At 43.1% G+C, this 23,434-nt stretch overlaps 1 protein-coding gene across 12 annotated transcripts in view; it reads left to right on the forward strand.

Annotated features, from left to right (window-relative positions):
* The window catches only part of Gatad2a (GATA zinc finger domain containing 2A), a 106,875-nt gene that overhangs the window by 32,002 nt on the left and 51,439 nt on the right, over positions 1-23,434 (forward strand). For 10 of the 12 annotated variants that reach the window (XM_047531226.1, XM_047531231.1, XM_047531234.1 and 7 more), the window contains exon 2: positions 10,931-11,026. Coding sequence is in view for 1 of the 12 variants with exons in the window: in XM_047531225.1 (XP_047387181.1) it covers positions 18,299-18,343 (45 nt within the window). In the remaining 11 variants the exon portion in view is untranslated. Of the gene's footprint in view, positions 1-10,930; positions 11,027-18,247; positions 18,344-23,434 lie in introns of those variants that run through there. The other 2 variants (XM_047531225.1, XM_047531227.1) reach the window with 2 other exon arrangements.

A 23,434-nucleotide genomic window follows, 5' to 3' on the forward strand; every position in this document is an offset into this window, starting at 1 on the left:
CTCAGAGACTGGGGGTTTTCTTTCTTGGCATGAAATGACCAAAACACCAGCTGACTATAAGGCTAATGTAGCTGGGTAAGATTCTGAAAGATGTAGTGGTTACATGGGTGGCATGTTCCTGGGGACAAGGCTGGCTGCTGCCAAAACCTGTTGGCATTCTGCTACAGCAGAGGTGCTGTCTTCTGCATTTGACTTTTTTGTGATCTTTCCTTGAATACTTTCTCCTTTGGTCCTTGCATCTCAACTAATCTTCCCAGCCTTCCCCACCCCTTGTTAGAGTCATCCCAGGACTTTGTGTTTTGTAGGCACATGTCACGCCCCAATCATTTTCACCCCTCTCCTTCTTACTCTATTCACAAGTGTTTACCAATTGATAATTTGGGTGCTTGAGCATTTCCAGTTTGAAATGATAAGCAAAAAAGCACCTGCTCTCTTGTGCAAGTTGGGTACCTCTTGTCAGATAGTTTGGCGGTGGGGGCTCTCTCACTCAGGGATTTATTTTCCATGCAGCTTCTGTGTACTTGGCTATGTGTGGGCCCAACCTTGCCTATAAGATAGACTGGCTTTGATACTTAGAACTCAAGGGAGGGTTTGTATTTTCCCTTTCAGTGATGTAGATTGGTGGGGACTCTATTTGGACTGGTTGTCTAGTCTCCCTTTTCTGGAGTTGGATATGACAGATGCTCAGGACATCCTAGTGAGGCTATGTAAGGGTCCTTGAGTTTAGCTCATGTACTCCAGGGTGTGGATTTGGGGCAGGCAGTGGTGTCCCTGGTTTCCACTTAGAGGAAAAGTAGTGGTGCACACCTGTAATCCCAGTGACTCTGGAGTCTGAGGCAGAAGGATCGCAAATTCAAGGCCAGCATCAGCAACTTAGTGAGATGCTGTTTCATAGTAAATGTATTTTTAGTTGTAGATGGACACACTTCCTTTATTTTACTTATTTATATGTGGAGCTGAGGGTTGAACCCAGTGCCTCACATGTGCTAGGCAAATACTCTACCACTTCACTACAACCCCAGCCCCAAGTCCAGTCTTTTTACTTTTTTATTTGGAGACAGGGTCTAAGATGCTTAGGGTCTCAGACTCCAGAGTTTTCTGGGGTTACAGATATGTATGGCTGCACCAAGTACAGTTTGAGAAGTGGAGGCAGGGGCCTGTTTGTTATTGGATCATGTCAGGGCCATAACTGGGCAGGGAGCAGGGTTTTGAGCCATGCTTTGGCATTTCAGGATTGCAGTCCCATGGACTTCGTTCTGTACGTGTGTTGGCGCCAAAGGGTTAAAGTGATAACTGTGGCTCTATATTGAAGGCATGCAAAGTGAAATAATTCTGATTCAAAGGGGCATATACTGTGTGATCATACCTACATGGAGTTCCTAGAGTCATCATATTCATAGAGAGAAAGTAGACTACGGGTGCCACAGATTGGGGTAGGAGGGAATAGGGAGTATTTCATAGGTATGGAGTTTCAGTTTTACAAGAGCAAAAAGTTCTGGACTTGGATGGTGGTGATGGTTGTACAGCAGTGTAAATATTTTTTAATGTTGCTGAATTTCACTCTTAAAAATGATTAACATAAATTTTATGTATGTTTTGCCATAATAAATAAACTTTGAATTCGGAAATATCTGCATCTTTGTAAGAACAGGTATTCTATCCTTCAAGTGCTAATTTAGGAGGAAAGGATAAAGTTGCTCACATTGATAGTTTATCTTGTGCGAGGTACTAGGGGCTTAAAGAAGATTCATGTGGTTCTAGAAGACTCATTGTAACATCATCTTGGGAGCAGAGCCTTGGAGCACAAAGATTCCACAGGATTTCTTCCAGTCCCTGTAGGAGCAGGGCCTGCATATACTTTCTCCAGCTTGGTGAGGTGACCCTAGGACCTCTAAAATCTTCAGTGGATTTAGGGAGAACAGCATCCAGGAACATTGAACATCTGAGGTATATGTTCTGGTGTACTGCTTGGGGATCACAGGTATTTCATGTTTTCCTTTAGCTATTTGTCAATGAGTTCCCGTAATATGACACATATTAGTATTTAAATTTAAGGGGAGTCAGGAAGGATAGCACAAAATACTTTAGTGGCCTTAGATAGGTGGTAACCGCAACCCCCCCCCCCCCCCCCCCAAGCAGGTAGCCTTTTAGGAGCAGACACCAGCTGGTTTTCCTCTAATTCAGTTCCATGTTGACGTTCTCTACTTGGAGACAGCATCAGCTGCCACAGGTTGAGGCTCAGTTCTCCATTGTTGCTCCCCATGCCCATCACCAGCCCCAGGGAGCTTTCCCTGTGCTTTGACTGTAAATTGGGGTTCTTGGGCCCTTCCTCTGGTAGAGTTCATTTGCTTGAGAGGCTCACAGAACTCAGAGAAACATTTTACTTGCCTTTCTTGGCTTAGGATAAAGGGTAATAAGAAGGATGTGGAAAACAGGCACCTGACGTAAGGCATGCTGGGAAGGGCAGGGAGCTTCCATGGTTTCTGGGTGTGCCACTCTGCAGGAACCTCTGACTGTTCCCTGTCTGAATGCTCTCTGAATCCTATCCTTCTAGGACTTTATGGAGGCCTCATTAAATAGGCACGACTGATGATCTTCTTAACCAACTGTGATCAACTCCATCTTTAGGCCCTCTTCCCTTCCCTGAGGCTGAGGTGGGGACGAAGGTCCCAGCCTGCTAATCCTGCCTTGCTCTTTCCAGTGACTAGTGCCCCTGCTTAAGAGGCTCCCTAGGGGCTGCTGCCACTGGTCACCTCGTCAGCATGCAGCAAAAAACTATGATTTTGGAGATCCTAAGGATGCCAAACCAGGTATTAGAATAAATGTGTATTTCACAGTATTATTAGGAGACACCAGTTCCTAGATTCTCATTACTAGCAGAAGATATTTTATCAAACTGAGCATCCTCAACATTAAATAAACACAATATAAAGTCTCAGAGATACTGATTTCTGGACATTTTAAGTATAGGGGTTTCTATGCTTTTTGCATCCCCTCCTTCCAGGAATTGAAACCAGGGGCACTTAACCACTGAGCCACATCCCCAGCCCTTTTTATTTTTTGAGACAGGGTTTCTTTAAGTTGCATAGGACTTTCACTACATTGCTGAGACTGGCCTCAACTTGTGATCCTCCTGCTTCTCCTGAGTTGCTGGGTTACAAGCATGTGCAGCCAGGCCCAGCCAGCTTTGTGCAGTTTTGTCCAGGTAGCTGCTGATGAGTGAGAAACATCACCTAAGTCTGTGGTGGAAACATCATGGTTGGGTATTGGCAACACACAGAGAGTGCCATTTTACCCTTTGCTCCTCCTCCATACCCATCTGGGTGTTGAATGAGGAGATGTTCAAGAACCCTTTCTCTTGTGGGATCTGTAGTCTTTGGGGGATGAACCTGGTAAGATACTTGATACTTTCTAGAAGAAGCATCCAGGTAGAAGCTAAGGTATTTTGGATAAGGACATTTAATCTAGTATGAAAAGTACTAGTAACTTCTTTTGGAGATCCTTCCTGGTGACAAGGCACTTGGTTTTCAGGATGACCTTGAGTCCTGAGGGGCTACGTAAGGGTTTGAACAGCAGGCTAGCTCTCACTAAGGAAGTTGGATTTCATTAACTGTCAGGAAGGCTGGGGCTGGGCAGAGGATATTTAACCTTGGGGTTGGTTTGGTGGCATGATAGGAAGGGAGACCTGGAATGCTAAGAAGGGAAAGTATGGTAGTGTGGTGGTGGAGGCAGAACCTTCTCGAGGGGAGAGGGCAAAATTTTGATCCCTGTGAAGATTGTAACTGGGGGTTTTAGGGTGGGATACTAACCTCAGCAGTCAGAAGGGAAGAGGGACATGCAGAACATGACCCTGCCAGCACTGGGGCAGCTCTCAATTCTCAGTGGTGATGACAGAGGAGGTCCTGGGAGACCCAAGACCTTTGGGACCTCTGGAACCTTTACGAGTACCTGTGTGGGATGTGCAGGCAGCAACTGTGTTGCTCAGGGAAGCCCTATGTTCGGGCACTTGACTGGGGCTGTGGCCTTGCCTATCTACAGTTGCTGCTTCCCGGTGCTAACTTGCTTCTAATTAAGGGGAGTTTATATCATTGTTTTTTTTTTTTTTTTTTTTTTTTTGCGGTACTGGGGATCGAACTCAGGGCCTTGTGCTTGCAAGGCAAGCACACTACCAGCTGAGCTATCTCCCCAGCCCTCATTATGTTTTTTCCTAAGTCTGTGGTGGAAACATCATGGTTGGGTATTGGCAACACACAGAGTGTGCCATTTACCCTTTGCTCCTCCTCCATACCCATCTGGGTGTTGAATGAGGAGATGTTCAAGAACCCTTTCTCTTGTGGGATCTGTAGTCTTTGGGGGATGAACCTGGTAAGATACTTGATGTCAGATAGCAAGTTTCAGTAAACTAAGTTTTCATATTTGAAGTAATGTGACAGTGCATGGTGCTGGAAAGGGCTGGAGGGGAGGGACTAGCTTGGGAGAGCTTTCCTGAATAACAGGTACTTGAATCTGAAGGATGGGTGAGAAGGAAGGGAAGAAGGATGGGCTCTCTGGGCATTGGTAACAGCTTGTGCAAAGTCCAACAGTGGAGGCAGGCAGGGTGGGTCTGAGGAATTGAGAGGAGGCCAAGTGATTGGAGCCATGAACTTGATGTGTGCACAGGTAGGTACATGAATATAGGTGTACCTGGCGCTAAAACAGGCAGGGCTTTGAATGCCACTGTGAGGTGCTGTGAGCATTAGGGAGATTTGAGGGAATTAAGAAGGGATGTGTTGGTTCAGTGTGAGGAGCAGACAGTCCTTCCCTCATTGAGGCTTTGGTTACCTATAACTGAAAGGGGGGACAGGCCAACCAGGGCTTCAAGGCACATATTGACTGTGGCCCCCAGTGGGCATCTGGGAGTAGAGACTGGCACTCTATGCACCTCCCACTCCAGTGCCAGCTCTGATTGCCAAGGCTGGGCTTGCATGGCCAGTCTCTCTATTAACTCCGTGACCCTCTGAGATTGGTTTTTTGCATCGTAGTCTGTAGAGTCAGTTCTCCCCTGCCTTATGAGACACAGGGTTAATGAGGCTCTGTGCCTTGGGGAGAACAGATACTGTTTATGTCCTCTGGGTCCGACCCAGAGCCTGAGCACTGAGACGTGCTTCTGCTGCCCCCCCCCCCCCCCCCGCCACCCCTTGGATACTGGGGATTGAATTCAGAGGTGCTCTACCACTGAGCTACATGCCTAGTCCATTTTAAAATGTTTGTTTTGAGTCAGATCCTAAGTGTCCAGAGATGGTCTTAAATTTGTGATCCTTCTGCCTCCGCCCTCTGAGTTGTTGGGGTTATAGGCATGTGCTATCATGCCTGGCTTGTCCTGACTAATCTTGTCAGTGACTGCTGCTGTGGCTAGGGTCATCTTTGTCTCTTTACTGAGCAGCCCTTTATTTTATTTTATTTTTTATATTTTTAGTTGTAGATGGACACAATATTTGTTTTATTTTTCATGGTGCTAAGGATCGAGCCCAGTGCCTCACATGTGCTAGACAAGTGCTCTACTACTGAGCCACAACCCCAGCCCCTGAATAGCCCTTTAACAGCTTGTCAGGGGTAAGGTTTTCTCCTGGTCATTCAAGACAGATAGTATTTTTGGTTTTCAGGACTTAGTATCTCTGTCATTGTGCAGCAGAAGCAACCATAGACTAGATTGTATATACTAGGCATCTGTGTCCCAGGAAAACTTAATTTACCCAAATAGGTGGCAACCAATAGTGTTCTGATCCCCATGTTAGAAAACTAAATCTGGACTGGGGATGTGGCTCAGTGGTAGGGCGTGTGCTTAACTTGAAGAAGGTCGGCTTCCATCCCTAGCAGCAGAAGAAGACAAAAGAAGTCTTTGGTCCAAACTACTCCTTCCCCAACTGGCCTGCACATACTGGAACAGCATGACCTCTGAGCTTCCTTGATATGCTCCACTGTTGCCTTGCCTCAGTTTCTCAGATTCTGGTAGAGCCAGGTGAGTTCTACTCCTTGAGATTTGGCAGTGCAGATAGGACCATTAGCAGAGAGATTGTAGGCACAGATAACTGTTGTGAAGGGGACACTCAGTTTGTGCAAAACAAGTGGATATTGGGATTCTAGCAGAGGAGCAGGGGAAGGTAAACTTATGGTTGGGTTACATCTTGGACTTTATTAGACCTAATGTCATGTTCCCAGGATTGGATGGAGTTGGTGCTAAATATTTGGGTGTAGGCCTGGTTGAAAAATTTTAGAGACAGTAAAAGAGTTGGTGAGTTCAGGTGGTGACAGGAGAATGGAGGTGTGCAGCAGCTTCTGCATAGCCTGGCTGGTGCAAGGGGCAACGGGTCCTCTAGGGGTAACTCCTAGAGCCTACGCTTCTCCACCAAGTGCATATGACCCCAGACAAACCATCCTGCAATGACCATGGGCATAGTGTTATTGGAGCTCCCCGGGGAACAGCTTGGGTCTGACCAATGCCTCCTAAAAGGAGAGCCGTCCTTTGCTTGTTTGGACTAGAGAGAATAAAATAGCAACAAAGAACTTCTGTTACCCAAAGTACAGTGACTTGATTTCATGTAAATCACCATGGCTACCCTCTCATCAGGTGTGATCTTCCCTCAGACTGGGAAGTTGTGTTGGGGTGGGTTGTGGGTTAGGGTTGTGTGCGAGAGAGCTTATGTGTACATGTGTCAGTAAGTGGAGTACTCAGGTGCAGGGTCAAAGCCAAACCATAATGATTTATCAGGGGAGCAGAAGAGTCTCTTATGAGTTGGTAATTGTGTACTTAAAGGTTACTTGATACTGTTTTAAATATATTGGTTGAAAATAAAAATAGTAAAAGCTCTCTGAACCCAGCCGGTGTGAGGTAGATGGCAAAACAGTGCAAATGATAGAACGGTGAAAAGCAATTATAGTTCATTTTCAAGAAATGCTCCTCATTCTAAGAATGCTAAGTGGTCTTAGTCTTGGTGCCTTTGTGAAGTTTGCACTAATTATATGGAAGGGGGCTGCTGTCATGGGCTCCTCAGATTGGGTCCTTCTTTTTTAGTTTTATACCATCCCCTTTCATTTATTCAAATGTTTATTGAACACAGTTGTGTCACAGTTCTAGGTTCTTGAAGTAAAATCAGGCAGCAGATAGCCCTGCTCTTTGTGGCCTTTACACTTATTGGGTGAGAAAGTCCATAGTCACAGTAGCCATGTTATATAGACTGTGGGAAGAGAAGGAGCAGTGTGGGAGAACAGTTAGCATGATGGCTGTCCACAAGACACTGGAGCAAAGACAGCAGCTGAAGGAACACAAATGTCAGCCATCTGAAGGTAGGGTGGTTGAACCGAGAGCAGCTTAAGTGCAAACATTCTTGTAACTATCTCCAGGACAGATCAATGTACAGTCTCTTCTGAGAATGGTAGAGCTGGATATGTACTGCATTGTTACATTTTTAAAGGTTCTTTTCAATTTTCAATTTGGAATGCAGATTGAGATGTGTGTGTGTGTGTGTGTGTGTGTGTTTATATATGAAGACTACGTCACTTTTTTGCCCAGACTGATCTTGAGCTCTTGGGTTTAAGTAATTCTGTCATTCAGCTCCCAGAGTAGTTGGGCCTGCAAGCGCACACTGCAGCACCCTTTTCTTGGAAAAATAGGTTTTGAAATGACAGTTGCTGGAATTTGTTTAAAACATAAAAAGGACCTAGTGGGAAGATACCTGGTATGTAGGAGATATGGGGCATGGTCAGGAGGCCAGTAGGCATGGAGCAGGTAAAAGTCAAGGATGGGGTGGGTTGATAGGTGCCTGGTAGACCTCTGGATCAGGAGAGGACAGAGCTTCATGCTGAATAAATCAGGTAGTCCAGTTCGGAAGTGCTTGTGCTGGCAGGGAGAGACTGTATGGTCAGTGGCAATGTGAGAAGTAGTTGAGACTCCAGATGTTTTTGATGGGAAAACCAACAGGATTGCCTATGGGCTGGATGTTAGGGGAATTTCAAGAGGACGGTTCTCAATTTCAATCTGGATTAACTGGAAGAATGGATTTGCTACAAACTGGGGAAAACTGTAGTGAATTTTGAAAGACTGGGATTACCTTAAAACTTGCATATTACACTGTACCCCCTGGTGCACTGTTATATTGTGATTTTGTGTGTTTTGTGATTACACAGAGCAGGGTACTTGGATCCTTGTTGAAAGTGAGTTATTCCCACATGAGTGGATCTATTCTATTTGATCTACTTGTTTCTGCGTACATATCACACGGTCTTGGTTATTGAAGCTTTATGGTAAGTCTTGAAATCAGGTAGGGTATATCAGATTTGTCCATTTTTCAGTGTTCTCATTATTCTAGGTCTTTTACATTCTCATATACTCGCTTTTTGTACTTGTCCATTTTTCAATGTTCTCATTATTCTAGATCTTTTACATTCTCATATACTCGCTTTTTGTACGTGTTTGGGATTGAACCCAAGGCCTTGCATATGCTAAGCACATGCTATACCACTAAGATACACCCTCAGCCTTCACATAAAATTTAGAATTTTTGTAAAATTCTTGTCATTTCTACAACAGTCTTCTGGAAATTTTTTATTGTGATTATGTTGAATCTACAGTGATCAGTTTGGGAGAGAAATCAATATCTTCTGGCATCTCTTTCCATTTAAGTTTTCATTATAGTTTCTTTATCCTTATGTATTTCACATAATTTTATGCTAATGTAAATTAAATTTTTCTAAGATCTTGAGTTCTGGTTGTTGCTAGTATGTAGAAACACAACTGATATTGGTATATATGTGGTGCTTGACTTACAATGGGGCAGAATCCTTCATAAACTGAAAATATTGTAAAAATAAAAAATGCAGTCAGGTATGTTGATGCATGCCTGTAATCCCAGGGACTGGGTAGGCTCAGGCAGGAGGATTGCAATTTCAAGGACAGTCTCAGTAACTTAGCGAGACTCTGTCTCAAAATAAAAAGGGCAGGTGATGTGACTCAGTGGTAAGTGCTCCTGGGTTCAGTCCCCAGTACCAGAAAAATAAATAAAAAATGCATTGAATCTACCTAGCCTACTGAACAAACATCATAGCTTGGTAATACACCACCAACATGGTGGTTGTTTCCTCTTATCATTAGAGGCCTTCAGGGAGTTGCCGTTTGTGCCATTGTTTTGAGACAGGATTGAACTGCACATCACCACCCCAGGAAAAGGTCTAAATTCAAAATGAGAGTTACGTTTTCTACTGGATTGGTGTTGCTTCTATATTGTTGTAAAGTTGGGATAAAAAAGTCAAGCCGTCATAAGATGGGAACTGCCTGTGTTGACCTTAGTCCTGTAACAAAGCAGATGCCTGGCAAGTATGGGTGCTGACTTTGGAGACTTAACACTTTTGTGGTAAAGAGGCTTCATTTTGGATGTGGAAGAAAGCTTTGGGTTTCCCAGACTGAATGGAGTCAAAAAGAATGGCAGAAAGGACTTCTCATGTGAAGCTAGCCTCGTGGTGTCTGTGGTCAGCCCTTGACTTCTTTTAGGAGGGTGCCTTGTGCTTATTGGTACCCAAAGGTCTTTCCACAGAGATCACTGGCATTTGCTCTCATCCTTATTTTGCAAGGAGTGTTTCTTGCTGCCCATGAACTGTGAATTGCTGTGAACCCAGTTTAAAAATAAAGGTTCCATATCAGAGAAAGCTCCTGGTAGTCATGTGAGTGCAAAGAATGACAACAAAGGTGATGTTGACATCACCCGTCAAGCTACAACGAACAGGACTAACTGCTGGGAGTCTGGGATTTTGCCAGTTCACTAGGTTCAGCCTCTGGCCCACAGCCCTGGATGTCTGATTCCATAGACCAGGAGTAGATGTCCTGGGACCATTCTATCTCTGTGACCTTGAGAGAATTCCTGAACATTTTCTTTTTTTCAATTTTCTTTTTTCTTCTGGTGCTGGGGATGGAATCCAGGACATTTATCCAAGCTAGGCAAGTGTTCTCCCACTGAACCATACATCTAACCCTCCTGAATATTCCTGAGCCTTAGTTTTCCTGTCTGTACAATAGACATCCCCTTCCTCCCTAGGCACTTGTAAACCCTGTAGATATAATCCCTGAGGTTAGAAGTAAAGCTGCCTTTATCTGGGGAGGTGAAGTCTGCCCATTCTCAAACACATTGTTCTCTCATCTTTCTTAAGGACAAACCCATCACCTCCTGGAATGGTGGGTGACTTCTTCAGGCCAGTACCTGAGAAAAGAGGCCACTTTTGGAGAAAATTCCTGAGTGAGCCCTTAGCACTACTACCTATGTGTTCTCTGATCCTGGTCAATTCCTGAATATCAGACACATCAAATCTCTTATCTATAAAATGGGCATGATCCTGTTATCCACCCCTACATTTGTCTTGGGGATTTAGATATATATGGATATATATGGTGTTTAAGCATAGTATCAGGAATACACAGCATCTGTTAAATGCTGGGTATTATTTCTGTTATTAATGGCATTACTATTATCAAAATCCAAACTATTATCTTTGCATTCAGTATGTGAAAGATAGAAATAATTTAAATTCATATGACTTTTTACCTGGGTCATATCTCCAGTAATAGTGGTGAAGACAGTGCCTGGAATGATTGGTGTCTATTGGTTGTCCTCACATTGGTTCATACCTTGGAGTAGATAGAAATTTATTTCTTCAGCTTGCCCCTGTTATGGAAGGCAGCAGAGGCAAACCCCTGAAATCTAAAGTTTGGCTTGTGTAGTGGTTGGAGATATTTTATTTTATTTTTTTGGTGCTGGGGATGGAACCCAGGACCTTGCCCATGTTAGCTAGATAAGTGATCTATCACTGACTTACACACCTTGTTCTGGAGACATTTTAAATTGCCAGTATATTCTAGAATCCTTCCTTGGGAACTCAGCGTTTCCTTTTTTGTCCTTTGGTTTAGGTTGGTCAGCACATTGATGCAAGTTGCCCTTTGACGTAGCTGTGGCCATGGCTGACTGGTAGGACCAGTGCTTCCCGTCCTGTTCCCTGAGGCCAGGTGAGTACTTGGGGTCTGGTATGTGTGGAATGAAAAGCTCTGACTTGTCCAGTGGGCCTCAGTCAACTTCTTGGGCACTTGTAAGCAAGCACTGCCTCAGAAGCCGATAGCCACCTCCTAGAGAAGACAGGGAGACAAGTAGCTATGGGATTGCACTCTTCGCTGTCTCCACATGTTACCCTTTGAGTTTCTGGGTAAAGATAACATTCCCATTGGTCACTCTTTTTGAAACTTGGTCCTAAATAGGATGGTCCCGCTCTTTGTGAGAATCAGAGGTAGAGGGTAATTCCAACCAGATGGCCTTTTGCCCCCCTGGCTGTTCCTGTAGTTTCCCAATGCTGCCCTAAAAGCTTAGAATTTTTCATTAATCACTGTGCAGCACAGAACCTTGCAGTGGTGCTTGGAGCTGTTACCCCTACCCTACCCTGTGCCTTGCTAGAAAGCTGAGTTTGGCCCTCCCTTCAGGGAGTTCTGAAGTGGAGTTCAAATCCAGCAAGCCAAATCCTGACACTTGTGTGGGATTTTCTGTTACCATCAAGTCTGGGAAGTAACATTTTGGCCCAGGGTCACCTCCCTGAAAAAAAATATAGAACTAAGATGTCTTAGAATTTTGTAGGCAACTCAACCACTTCCTGGGCCAGCTGCTGCTTTTCACAGACTGTTAACTGCAGTTGGCAGGTAACTTGCCTAGGGCCTTATCCCAAATCCAATGGTGTCTTATTGGCTGCCCTACATTGAGAATTGGTTTCTCTGACTTGACTACTGTGCTGAGTGCAGTATATGACAGGTGTTGAGGTCAGTTTTATGAGAGTTCAGCTCTTATCTGCTTATGGCAGGAAGATATGGTTAAGTGATCTGGTATCAGGAAAACATTTTGAAGATACTATTCTAACAAAACCAATTTCTCCTGGTGTGTGTGTGTGTGTGTGTGTGTGTGTGTGTGTTTTTTAAAAAAAAAAAAATGCTTGGGGTTGAATCCAGGGTCTCATGCATGCTAGGCACAAGTTCTATTGCTGAACTATACTCCCCCAGCCTACAAAATCTTTAAACTTGGAATGCAGTTTGTACATCATTTAAATCATATCATTCACTCATTTAAAGTATATGATTTCATTGCTTTTTTTTTTTAGTGTGTGTCTGTGTATATACTGAGGAGTATTCAGCTATCACCACACTAGTCATCATCCCAAAAAAGAAACTCCATACCTATCAGAGATCATGCCCCATACCTCATCCCCTAGTTCCTGGTAACCACTAATCTGCTTTCTGTCTCCATGTTAATGAAATCATTCATAATGTGGCCCTTTGTGTCTGTAGTCACGTCTATTTACAGGGGTCATCCACATTGTAGCATGTATTACTATTTCATTTTTATGACTGAATAATAATCCATTGTATAGTCATGTTTTGTTTCCCATTTATTCATTGATGAACACTTGGGTTGTTGCTACTGTTTGGCTATTGTGAATACTACTGCTTTTAACATTTATGCCCAGTTTTTATTTGAATGCCTGTATTCCATTCTTTTGGGTCTATTCGTAAGAATGGAATTGGTAGGTCTATATGTTAACCCCTTGCTAAATTTTTTTTTGCAACTACTAGATTGTTGTCCATGGTAGATGCACAATTTTAGGTCTCTCCAGCCCTGTTTAGGGCTTCTAGAGCTCTTTGGAGACAAGGACAGATTTGAAGTCTATGCTGGTATCTTAGAGATAGTTGAGGTTCCCACTGTGCTTGTCGACACTACTGTTTGGGTGTGTTAGACATTAACATAGAGGAAGAGAAGTACCAGAGATTCAGAGTTGCTGAGACCATGTAGCTCTCACAGTGTTTTGTGTTACAAAGTTCACCTCCTTTGTTGAGGGGAAAGCACCTGCAGCTTGTTCCTTGTTATGCATCCCAAGGTATTGTCTGAGAGCAGTGGGGCTGGCTTAAGATTCTTTAGGGACTGGCACCCCTGCCTCTCCTGGGCCCTTTCTTAACTCATAAGCACATGTTCTGAGCCTCAAGTACTAGTTGAATGAATGGTGGAAACCTCCCTCTTCATTATAGAGCTGGAAACACACAGCCAGAACATTATAAGTAATCAGTTTGGGGCCTGAGAAGAAAACTTCCAGAGGCCGTCTCAGGTTTTCCTTTGGGCCCATCTTCTTCCCTGCCCAGTGTACAAAGGAACTTAATAGGAAAGGAAAGTCTGTGAATAGTCATGGCACATGAGACTCAGTGTTAAATAGGCAAAAGCCTCCCTTGAGTAGTAGTTGTTTTTTAAGATTTGTAAATATGCGCACTTTCTGTATTAGGCAACCTAGCATACAAGCTGATTTTAGGTTTTCTCCATAGACTATAAGTTTGGGTATGTCTCTCTAGCCTGTATCCACTTTGAGTTGAAGCTGTGTTCAGCTGGGGTCTTCCTATTCCTGCCTCCCAGAACAAAGAAAGAAGGGGAGAGGATGACTGTAGTATGTCCAGCAGCTCCCTCCCATTCCCAAAGCACACACATAGTCCATGCACGATACCTATATGAGTTCCTGTTTATTACTGTGCATACAGAGATCACACTGCCTTCTTAGGTTCACGGATGTGATGTTTGCCCCTGAATTTCACTTGTTAGGAGTTTTGTTTAATTAGGGACATACTGCTCATGTGCTGAGAGCTGGACCTTGTGTTGGGTGTTAGGATAAAAAATGGGTGTGACTTTTGAAAAGTAGATGCTTCACAGAAAAAATAATGCAAATGATCCTTGACCAAAGTATAGTCTTTCTGATAATAAGAGCTATGTATACAGGAAAGTCACCTGGGAAAACACCCAAAGGTGTACCACACTGCACTACTGGAGGGAGTCAGGCACTGCTGCAGTTGCTTCTGGGGATTCCCAGCTTCTCAGAGGGGGATTTGTAATGTCTAGCAAAACCATATATGTGCTTACCCCTTGCTCCAGTAATTCCACTTCTAGAAATGTTTCCCAAAGGTACACTGTCAAAAATAAGAATCGTGACAGATTTATTCATTACCACATTTGGAAATAGCAGAACCCAGAATGGCTGAAATGTGCTTCCTTTGGGGCTGGGTAACTGATGGGATAAATCACCAGTGGGTGGAATCCAGCCCCCGAGTGAAGGGAGGTAGAGGGATCCCTTTATATGTTGTGGTGACAGGATTTCTAGGTGAAATGACAAGTGGAAAAAAGAGCAAGGTGAAGGAAGAAGAGATGCAGTGTGCTGCTGCTTGACCTAAGAAAAAGTTGGGGGTATACTATCATTTGTGTATTTGTGCGCGTGCATGCGTGTGTGTGTGTGTGTGGATGTATTTTTTTAATTATTTTTTAAAAGGTAGTATAAACTAGAATCACCTGATCATTTCCAGGAGGAGCAGTAGAGGAGACTTCTAGGTGTCTTTATGGACTATGTGTTTATTTTGTGTAATTATAACAAAAGTGCATCAAGTGGTGATGGCAGCAGCAGTGGTGGCAGCAACAGAGCAATTCCTAAAAATCATGGACAAAATTAAATAACTGAATCTAGGTATATGTTAGCTGTAACTCAGGTTGGTGACTGGATTCTCAGACAGGATTTATTTCACACAGTGTTTTAGTGACATATCTTAAAGACAAACAGATACTATTATTTTTTGTGTGGTACTGGGGATGGACCTCACACATGCTAGGCAAGTCTCACACATACTAGGCAAGTGCTCGATCATTGAGTTCCATCCCCGACCCCAAACAGAAATTTTCTAAAACTCTTTTTCAGAATCATGGTTTTAGTTGCCCAGGCTCGACCTAGTATCTGGGATTTCAGACTTGTACCCCAAAACATGACAATAATGCTCACACATAAGAATCAAAAAAATCATCACAAAAGATAACACAAATACAAAATCACAGTATTCAGGTAAAACACAGAATTGACTTCTAGGCCATTCACAGTGATGCATGCCTATAATCCTTCAACTTGTGAGGCTGAGGTAAAAGGATCACAAATTCAGTGGCCAACCTGGGCAATTGAGATCTTTCTCAAAAAAAAGGACTAGATTTTGCTCAGTGGTAGAGCAGCCCTGGGTTCCATCCTAGGTAACAAACAAACAAACAAAAAATCAAAAAATCATGGGTTAGGTCTAAGGATGTGACTCAATTGTGGAACAGCACTTGGTCTAGCATTTTCAAGGCCCTGAATTTGATCCCCAGTACCACAAAATGGAGGCGGGGATTCCATGGGCAGCTGGGCATATTAGTCCTGCTACTTGGGAGACTGAGGCAGGAGGATTTTTTTTTTTTTAAGTTGTAGATGGACACAATACCATTGATTGATTGATTGTCCTGAGAATCAGCCCAGTGCCTTGTGTGCCAGGCAAGTGCTCTACCATGTGAGCCACAACCCCAGGGCACAGGAGGATTATTTGAGACCAACCTGAGCAACATAGTGAGGCCCTGTTTCTAATTAATTAATTAATTTTATAAATAAATTTTTAAAATCCACAGGTTCATATTGGTGATCAATGGAAGAAACTCATCAGTCTTCTTTAGAGGATGTTAGGAAACCAACTTGTTTAGAAAATTATTAGAGGGAGAGAAGGAAGTATGTATCCTGCCTTCTTTCTGTGAACTGAACTATGGAGGACTAAGACATAGTGAACTGGAGGGCAAAGTTGAGTAGCACTGTCTCATAGAACTCTCTAGAATATGGAGGATGTTTTGTACACATGTCTATATGTGACACTGGATCAGCATTATTGAGAAAATCAGGTCTTAATTTTACTTTAAATAGGCACATGTGGCTAATGGACAGCGGACAGCACAACTATTGACATTTTCTTATTAAATAATCTGAAACAATGTAACTGTTAAGTTTCTAATTCTGAAGACTCGTGCTAAAATATGTGTGAAGGGAGATAGCAATCTTCAGTGACCACCAATTTCCAAGGAGATCATCATCCAGAGAGATGTGTGTTGATCATACCTTACCAGATTACAGGAAATCAGGAGTATGCCAACTTAAACCACCCCAAAAACCCAACTGTGGGAAACAGGACAAATGAATTCCTTGAGAATCATTGCAAACAAGTACGGAGCGGTTGGGGGTGACCCGCACATGTACTATAAAGATTTCAACCAAGTCTGGCTCCAACAAAGATTGAGGAGTGACTGTTAAATTGTCAAAGGTGTCATTGTGGTATTGTGATCACACTTGCCATGTAGATACCAACATTGAACCCTTCATTTATAAATTATATTGAGAAGGATTTGTTTCATGAAAGCTAGTGGAGGGGTAGGAGAAAGGAGCAGCATATAGAAGCCATAAGACTTGTTCCCTGGTGGCCAGGGGACCTGAGTGGTAGGCATGGTCTAGCGATTGTTCTCACTACTTCTGTGGATATGTTTGAAATTTTCTGTAATAAAAGGTTTAAAAGTTGGGTTTGACCCAAGCCTTCCCTTGGAGAGCTTCTTGACACATAGATCATCCAGAGCAGGGAAACTGGCAGTTTACAAAAGTTGTAGTGTGGACTTCTTGTCAGAATTTTAACCTTGAGTAGAGATTCTAGTGAGGGGCTGTGATCTGACGACTTTTGGCCTATGACAGAAACCTTTTCCCTCACCCATGCTGGACGCTGGACATGAAAGAAATCCTAAAGGGTCTCACTAAGTTGCTTAGCAAGGCACTAAGCAACTTGGTGGGAGAGGCCCACAACAGCCTCTCTTTACAACTTGCTTTCTTTATGTAGTAATGACACATTGCTTCTACCCTTTTTATTGCCATGTTTCCTGGAAAGTTTTAGCCATTAAATGGGTGCTTTTCCTGCAGGTGAGAAAGCTGAGATATGTGGAGGTGAAATGGGCTCTGGTTTTTTTTGTTGTTTTGTTTTTTACCAGGAATGAACCCAGGGTGCTCTGCCACTGAGCTGCATCCCCAGCTCTTTTAAAATAGTTCTGACAGGCTGCACGCTTGTAATCCCAGTGACTTGAGAGGCAGAGGCAGGAGAATAGTGAATTCAAAGCCAGCCCCAGCAAAAGCAAGGCGCTAAGCAACTTGGTGAGACCCTATAGGATTTCTTGCATGTCCAGCGTCCAGCATGGGTGAGGGAAAGGGTTTCTGTCGGAGGGATGAGCTGGCTGTAGATCAGTCACTAAGAATCTTATTTAATAGAATAAGCACAGGAGATAATTATCTTTTTAAATCAAAGGGGGCATGAAGAATTGAGCCATGTTTAGGTCTGGCTCTAACAAAGATGGAGGAGACCACCTTCCCTTATTTATAGTCATATAGGTAAAGGGGACCAGGAGGAGCTTCTTCTGTGAGGAACAGGATGGGGTGGAGTTAAGGAAGCCATTTGCTTTAGTGTATCATCCCAGTAAGACCAGCAGATTCCCAGTGGTGAGCCACTGCATGGACATCACATACTTCAGGCAATCTGGAACAATCTCTCAATGATTGCCAGTTCCTGAAAGCCAGATTTGTGTGTCTGACAGCTCACCAAACCTGGTCTTAATTGCTGGTCACAAATGGCTCCCCACAAGACCCTGTCTCTAAATAAAGTACAAAATAGGGCTGGGGATGTGGCTCAGTGTTGAGTGCCCCTGAATTCAATCCCTAGTAATCTCCCCCCCAACGCCGCCCCCACTGCCAAAAAAAAAAAAAAATTGTTTTGAGAATAAGACCTTGCTAAGTTGCTCAGGCTGGTCTTGAATTTGGCAATCCTCCTGCCTCAGCCTCCCAAGTAACTGGATTTACAGATGTGCACACCACTATGCTGAATTGGGCTGGTTTTGACTTGACTAGCTGTGATGCTGATAGCAACTTCTAGAAGGTAAGCCTCTGAGCCACCCTTCCTTCCCCTGCTGGGTGCCTAAAACATGTTTTGTGCTTCTTCTTAGTACTTTGACACCATTCTCATTCTGTAGGTTAATTTTTGATTAAACACCAATGTCAAGGGCTGGTGTGGTGACTCAGTGATAGAACATTTGTCTAGCACGTGTGAGGCCCTGGATTCCATTCCTAGCTCTCCCTCAAACTTCGGTGTCACCTCCCTGTTGGTATCCTCCATCCACAGTACTTGTATCCAATCAAGAGTGGATAAAGTAGGTGGTTTAACTGGTTTTCCATGCAACATCAAACATAGGGCTTAGCAGTTGTGATTTAGGGATTCAACTGATGATGTGGTAGGGGCCGAGAATCTTGTGCTCTGTGCTGTGTCTACTGTCACCCCTTTCTTCGTGTTCTTCCACAGAATCCTCGGGCATGGACTACTCTGTGTGGAAGGACTGTCACTGAAACCCCCATGGGTGTTCCTGGTGTTTGGACAAGTGAATTAGTGAAATACCTTGTGAGTTGAGGCCTGTGGCATATCCTCAGCAGTGTGCCAATATAAAGCCATTGAATATTTTGTTTTGTTTTTTTAATCATTGTGGAATTGGTGAAAAGGCCTGACTTAAAGGTGTTTGCTGGTGGTGGCTCATGTGACCCCAGCAGTCTGAGGCCTTCCCTTCTTTCCACCTTAGTTTCTTGTTAGCAAATTGTCCCAGGTGTGTCCCATGTGGTCACACTCCTGGACATCAGTGCCTTTGCTGTGAGAAGGGTCTTAATTCCCATCTGTTTGGTGGGCTTGCTGTGACTTCATAGGTCTCTGTGAAAACTCACAGTTATGACATGATGACTGGAGGGTCCTGTGACTGTTTGGGATCTTGTGCAAAACAAGTATCTTTCCCTGAGAACCAGAGACCGTGCTGGTTTTTCCTGTTAGTTCTCACCTCTTTTAAAAAAAAAAAAAAAAACCCAGGTAATAGTCACATAATAAAAATTCACCATTTTTTTTAGCCACATGCAATGGCACAAGCCTGTAATCCCAGTTACTTATGAGGCCAAGGCAAGAGGATCAAAAATTCAAGGCCAAACTGGGTGTGATGACTGAGCACCTGTAATCCCAGTATTGGAGGCTAAGGCAGGAGGATCATGAGTACAAAACCAGCCTCAGCCAATTAGTGAGGCCCTAAGCAACTTGGTGAGACCCTGTCTCTAAATAAAAAAGGGCTGGGGGTGTGGCTCAGTGGTTAATTGCCTTTGGGTTCAATCTCTGGTCTCCCCCACCCCCCCCCAAAAAAAATCAAGGCTGACTTGGATATCTTAGTGATCTTAGTGACACCCTGTTTCAAAATAAAAATTGAAAAAGGATTAGGGATGTAGCTCAGTGATAGAGCACCCCCTGAGTTCAGTCCCTAGTCCTGGAAAAACAGCAAAACCAGAAACAACCATCCCTGTCAAAACCCTATTTTGAAGTGTGCATTTAATACATTTACAATATTGTATAACTATCACTTCTAATTCCAGAACATTTTCATTATCCCAGAATGAAACCCTGTAACTATTACCAGTCACTCTCCATTCTCCCCTCCTCTAGCCCCTCGCTACCACTAATCTTTTTGCCTAAATGGATTTGCCTCTCTTGGTTATTTCATGTAAATGGGATCATGCAAGCCTTTTGTGTCTGGCTTCTTTCACTTTGTATGATATTTTCAAGGTTCATTTACATTGGATGAGAACACTTCATTCCTTTATGACTGAGTAATACTCCAATGAATATAGATATACATTTTATGTGTCCCCTCTTCCATTGTTGGCTATTTACGTTGTTTCTACTCTTTGACTATTGTGAAAAATATTGTTTTTAATATTCATGTACACACTTTTGTTTTACTTATATTCAATTCTTTGTGGCATATACCTAGGAATAGAATTGCTGAATCATGTGGTAATTCTGTGTTTTAACTTCTTGGGGAACTTCCAGTTGTATTCCATATCACTGGACCTTTTTACATTACTTCTAGCAATCTCTGAAGATCTGATTTCTCTAGATCCTCAACAGCACTTGTTATTTTCTACTTTTTTGATTATGAGTGTGCAGTGGTATGTCATTGTGTTTTGATTTGCATTTCCCCAAGGACTATGATTTTCTTTTCATGGGTATTTGTATTTCTTTAGAGAACTGTCTCTTTAAGTCCTTTGCCCATTTTTATTTATTTATTTTTGTACCAGGAATTAAACCCAGGGGCGCTTAACCACTGTGCTGTATCCCCAGCCCTTTTTTATATTTTATTAGAGACAGGGTCTCACTGAGTTGCCTAGGCCTTACTAAGTTGTTGAGTCTGGCTTTGAACTCACCATCCTCCTGCCTCAGCCTCCTGAGCTGCTGGGATTACAGGTGTGCACCTGGCCCCTTTGCCCATTTTTTAATTGAGTTGCTTGTCTTTTCGTTGAGTTGTAAAATTTGGGGGTGGAGGTTGGTACTAGTGATGGAACCCAGGGCCTCACACATAGTAGGCAGGTGCTCTGCCACTGAACTACATCCCCAGCGTCTAATAATTCTTTATAAATCCTTATCATGTATATGATTCACTGATAGTTTCTTCCATTCTTTGCCCCCCTCCCCACTATATCTGTAGTGTTCTTCAATGCACAAAATGTTTTAATGCAGCCCAGGTACCTTTTTTTTTCTCTTAATATTTTACTTAGATACTTAATTTGTATCTAAGAATTCATTGCCAAATCCAGGATCATGAAATTTTACCCTTTTACGTTTACTTCATACAGTTCTGTAGACTTGGGTCCTTGACCCATTGTGAGTTAATTTTCAAAATGGTGTAAGACAAGGAACTTTTTTTGTTTTTGTGGTACTGGAGATTGAACCCAGGGGTGGTCTACCACTGTGCTACATCTCCATCCTATTTTTATTTTGAGAATAGGATCATGCTAAATTACCCAGGTTGTCCTTGAATTTATGATTCTCCTCTTTAGCATCCCAAGTAGGTGGGATTACAGGCATGTGTCACCACACCCACGTTTTATTTTTATTTTTATTTTGGTGACATCTCCTATGTTGCCCAGGATGACCTCCAACTCTGGGACTTTAGTTATAACTTCTGAGTGCAGCATAGGTGGGCCACTCCATACTGCTGGGTTTCTTTTCTTTTTTTAGTTATAAATGGACACAATGCTTTTATTTTATTTATGTATTTTTATGTGGTGCTGAGGATTGAACCCAGTGCCTCACACATACTAGGCAAGTGCCCTACCACTGAACTACAAACCCAGGGTTGTTTTTTGTTTTGTTTTTGTTTTTTGATTCTTATTTTTTCTCTTGAACTGAAGACATTTTGACTTATTTAACCAGAAGGGGAATAGAACAATAGCTGGGAGTTCTCAATGTATCTTTTCTAATCTGTTTTAAAAAAAAAAAAAATGTGTTTCTAGTGTCTCATACCAAGCATTGTGCCAACTGAACAAGAAGTGTCCCCTGTTCCTTTTTTCTTTCTTTCTTTCTTTTTTTTTTTTTTTTTTTTTTTTGGTACTGGAGATTCAACCCAGGGACACTTAGCCCTTTTTAATATTTTGTTTAGAGACAAGGGTCTTGCTAAGTTGCGGAGGCCAACCTTGAACTCATGATTGATCCTCCTGCCTCAGCTTCCTGAACCCCTAGGATTACAGGCGCGTGCTATTGTGTCTGGCGTGTCCCCTGTTCTTAATGGGAATGGAAGTGTTCAAACAGATGAGTAAATAGAATGTCAACTGGCATGTGTAAAGTACATCTGAGATGTGAAGAAAGAACTGTCCCTGAAGAGATCAGAGGTGCAAAGGCCCTGAGGTGGGAATGAGCTTATCAGCTGAGAAAATCATTTGGCTGGAGTGTCTGGAGATGGTCAGAGGGGCTGCATGGCCTTGTGCTTCGTTTGTCTTATTGAGTAGCATGCTTTTACTAAAGGAGAACTAATTTGAAACCTTTGTGCACAACTCATGCTCAGCTCAGCACCTGCCCAAGGTTTGCTGCAGTGTTGTTGTCTATAGAACCCCTCACTCCCACCACAGATGGAAGATTACTTTTTACAGGAAGGAGAGTATTGGTAGGATTTCTGTTTGAGCTATTCAGAGGGAGAGGAAAGTGCTTCAAGGACTATTTGTGATAGGTCCCATGCAGAAACTTTCTTTTCAGTAAAAACTAATCTCTATTGGTTCTGATCATCCCTGGTCTCTAGCTGCCCATGGCTTACCCTATTGTTGGGTACCATGATGAAAATGACAAAAGATGCATATCTGGGTCCCTCATTTTCCACTCAGTGTTTCCTTCTTGGGAACAGAGAAGAGTTTTTTTTTTGCCTTTCCAGGAATATTCTGTGTAAAACCTCCTTGTCATTTTCATCTCTGGGCCTTGGTGAAGCTAGGGATTTGACTGCAGCTAAACTGGGCCCTGAGGGAGTACAGCCCTCGAAGGGTTAAGGCCTCCCATTTTGTGATGTGAACATCACAGATGGCACAGAAATGGCAGACCTAACTCTTCATAGGCCGAGGAGGCTCCCAGCCCAGTAGGCAGATGGAAGAGGACCGAGTGCTGATCTCCTCCCATAGGAGGGAAACTCAGCCAGTTAGCCCTCACTATGGCACTCCAAATGGGGGATTCTGGTTACTGCTCATCTGTGTTAGTTTAATACTGCCTAGGTTCCCCTTCATAGGTGGCACCTTTGTTTCTTTGCTGTGTGCTGGTCAGGCAACATCTGTTCTCTCCCTGGGGCTGCGAGGTTGGGCTTGAGCTCAGGCGCCTATGTGGGACTGCTTCCAGCAGGGCCTCAGTTAGACAGTGTTAGGATTAGAACACTTTCAAAGTATTATGCATAGAAGCCAAGTCTTGCCCTGGAAACAGTCAGTTTTAAAGACAGTTATTTGCTACTTGCCTTTCTCTTCGTAAATTTGTGATCATTATAGGTGCACTTTTTCCTATTGTCTAGTGTGACTTAGAGATGGAGACAAAGTTTCATCTCGTATTACTGGGAAAGGGTGCTCAGAGGCCAGGACACAGGCCCATGTGCAGAAAGAGACCATTGGGTTCTGTGTGAGAACTTCAGTGACCAGCATGCTATTGATGTTGTGGCAGTTTCAAATTTTCAGGTAATCCAGCTGTGTGTAAGGGGCGATTAAAGCACAGTCCTATACCATCTTGCCTCAGAAGGAATGATTCTCCAGTTTTTTCCCCCCAGTTGTTTCCAAGTTGAGACTTGGGAAACTGGCTCTTCTGGGCCTCTTTTTGCATATCTTGTGACCGGGTGCACTGTTAGCAGGCTGGCATTTACTTGTGGCAAGGGGTTTGTATTTTCTAGAGATGACTTGTCCTAAAAACTACTTTGTTCTGAGACAGGGCTGAGGTGAGATGCTACCAAGTGCTATCTTTCACTGTAGAAGGCTTAGATGTGGTTTGCATGTAGGAATTTGAAGACTATTAAAGTTTAACTTAATTTTTTTTCCTTTTTTTTAAAAAAAAATTTTGTTGTTTTTAGTGCTGGGGATTGAACCCAGGATCTTGCGTATGACAAGCAGGAGCTCTATCACTGAACTCCATCCCCAACCCTGAAGTTTTACTTTTTAAATGTTGGCA

This window comes from Sciurus carolinensis, chromosome 17, assembly GCF_902686445.1.
Source record: "Sciurus carolinensis chromosome 17, mSciCar1.2, whole genome shotgun sequence".
Lineage (NCBI taxonomy): Eukaryota > Metazoa > Chordata > Mammalia > Rodentia > Sciuridae > Sciurus > Sciurus carolinensis.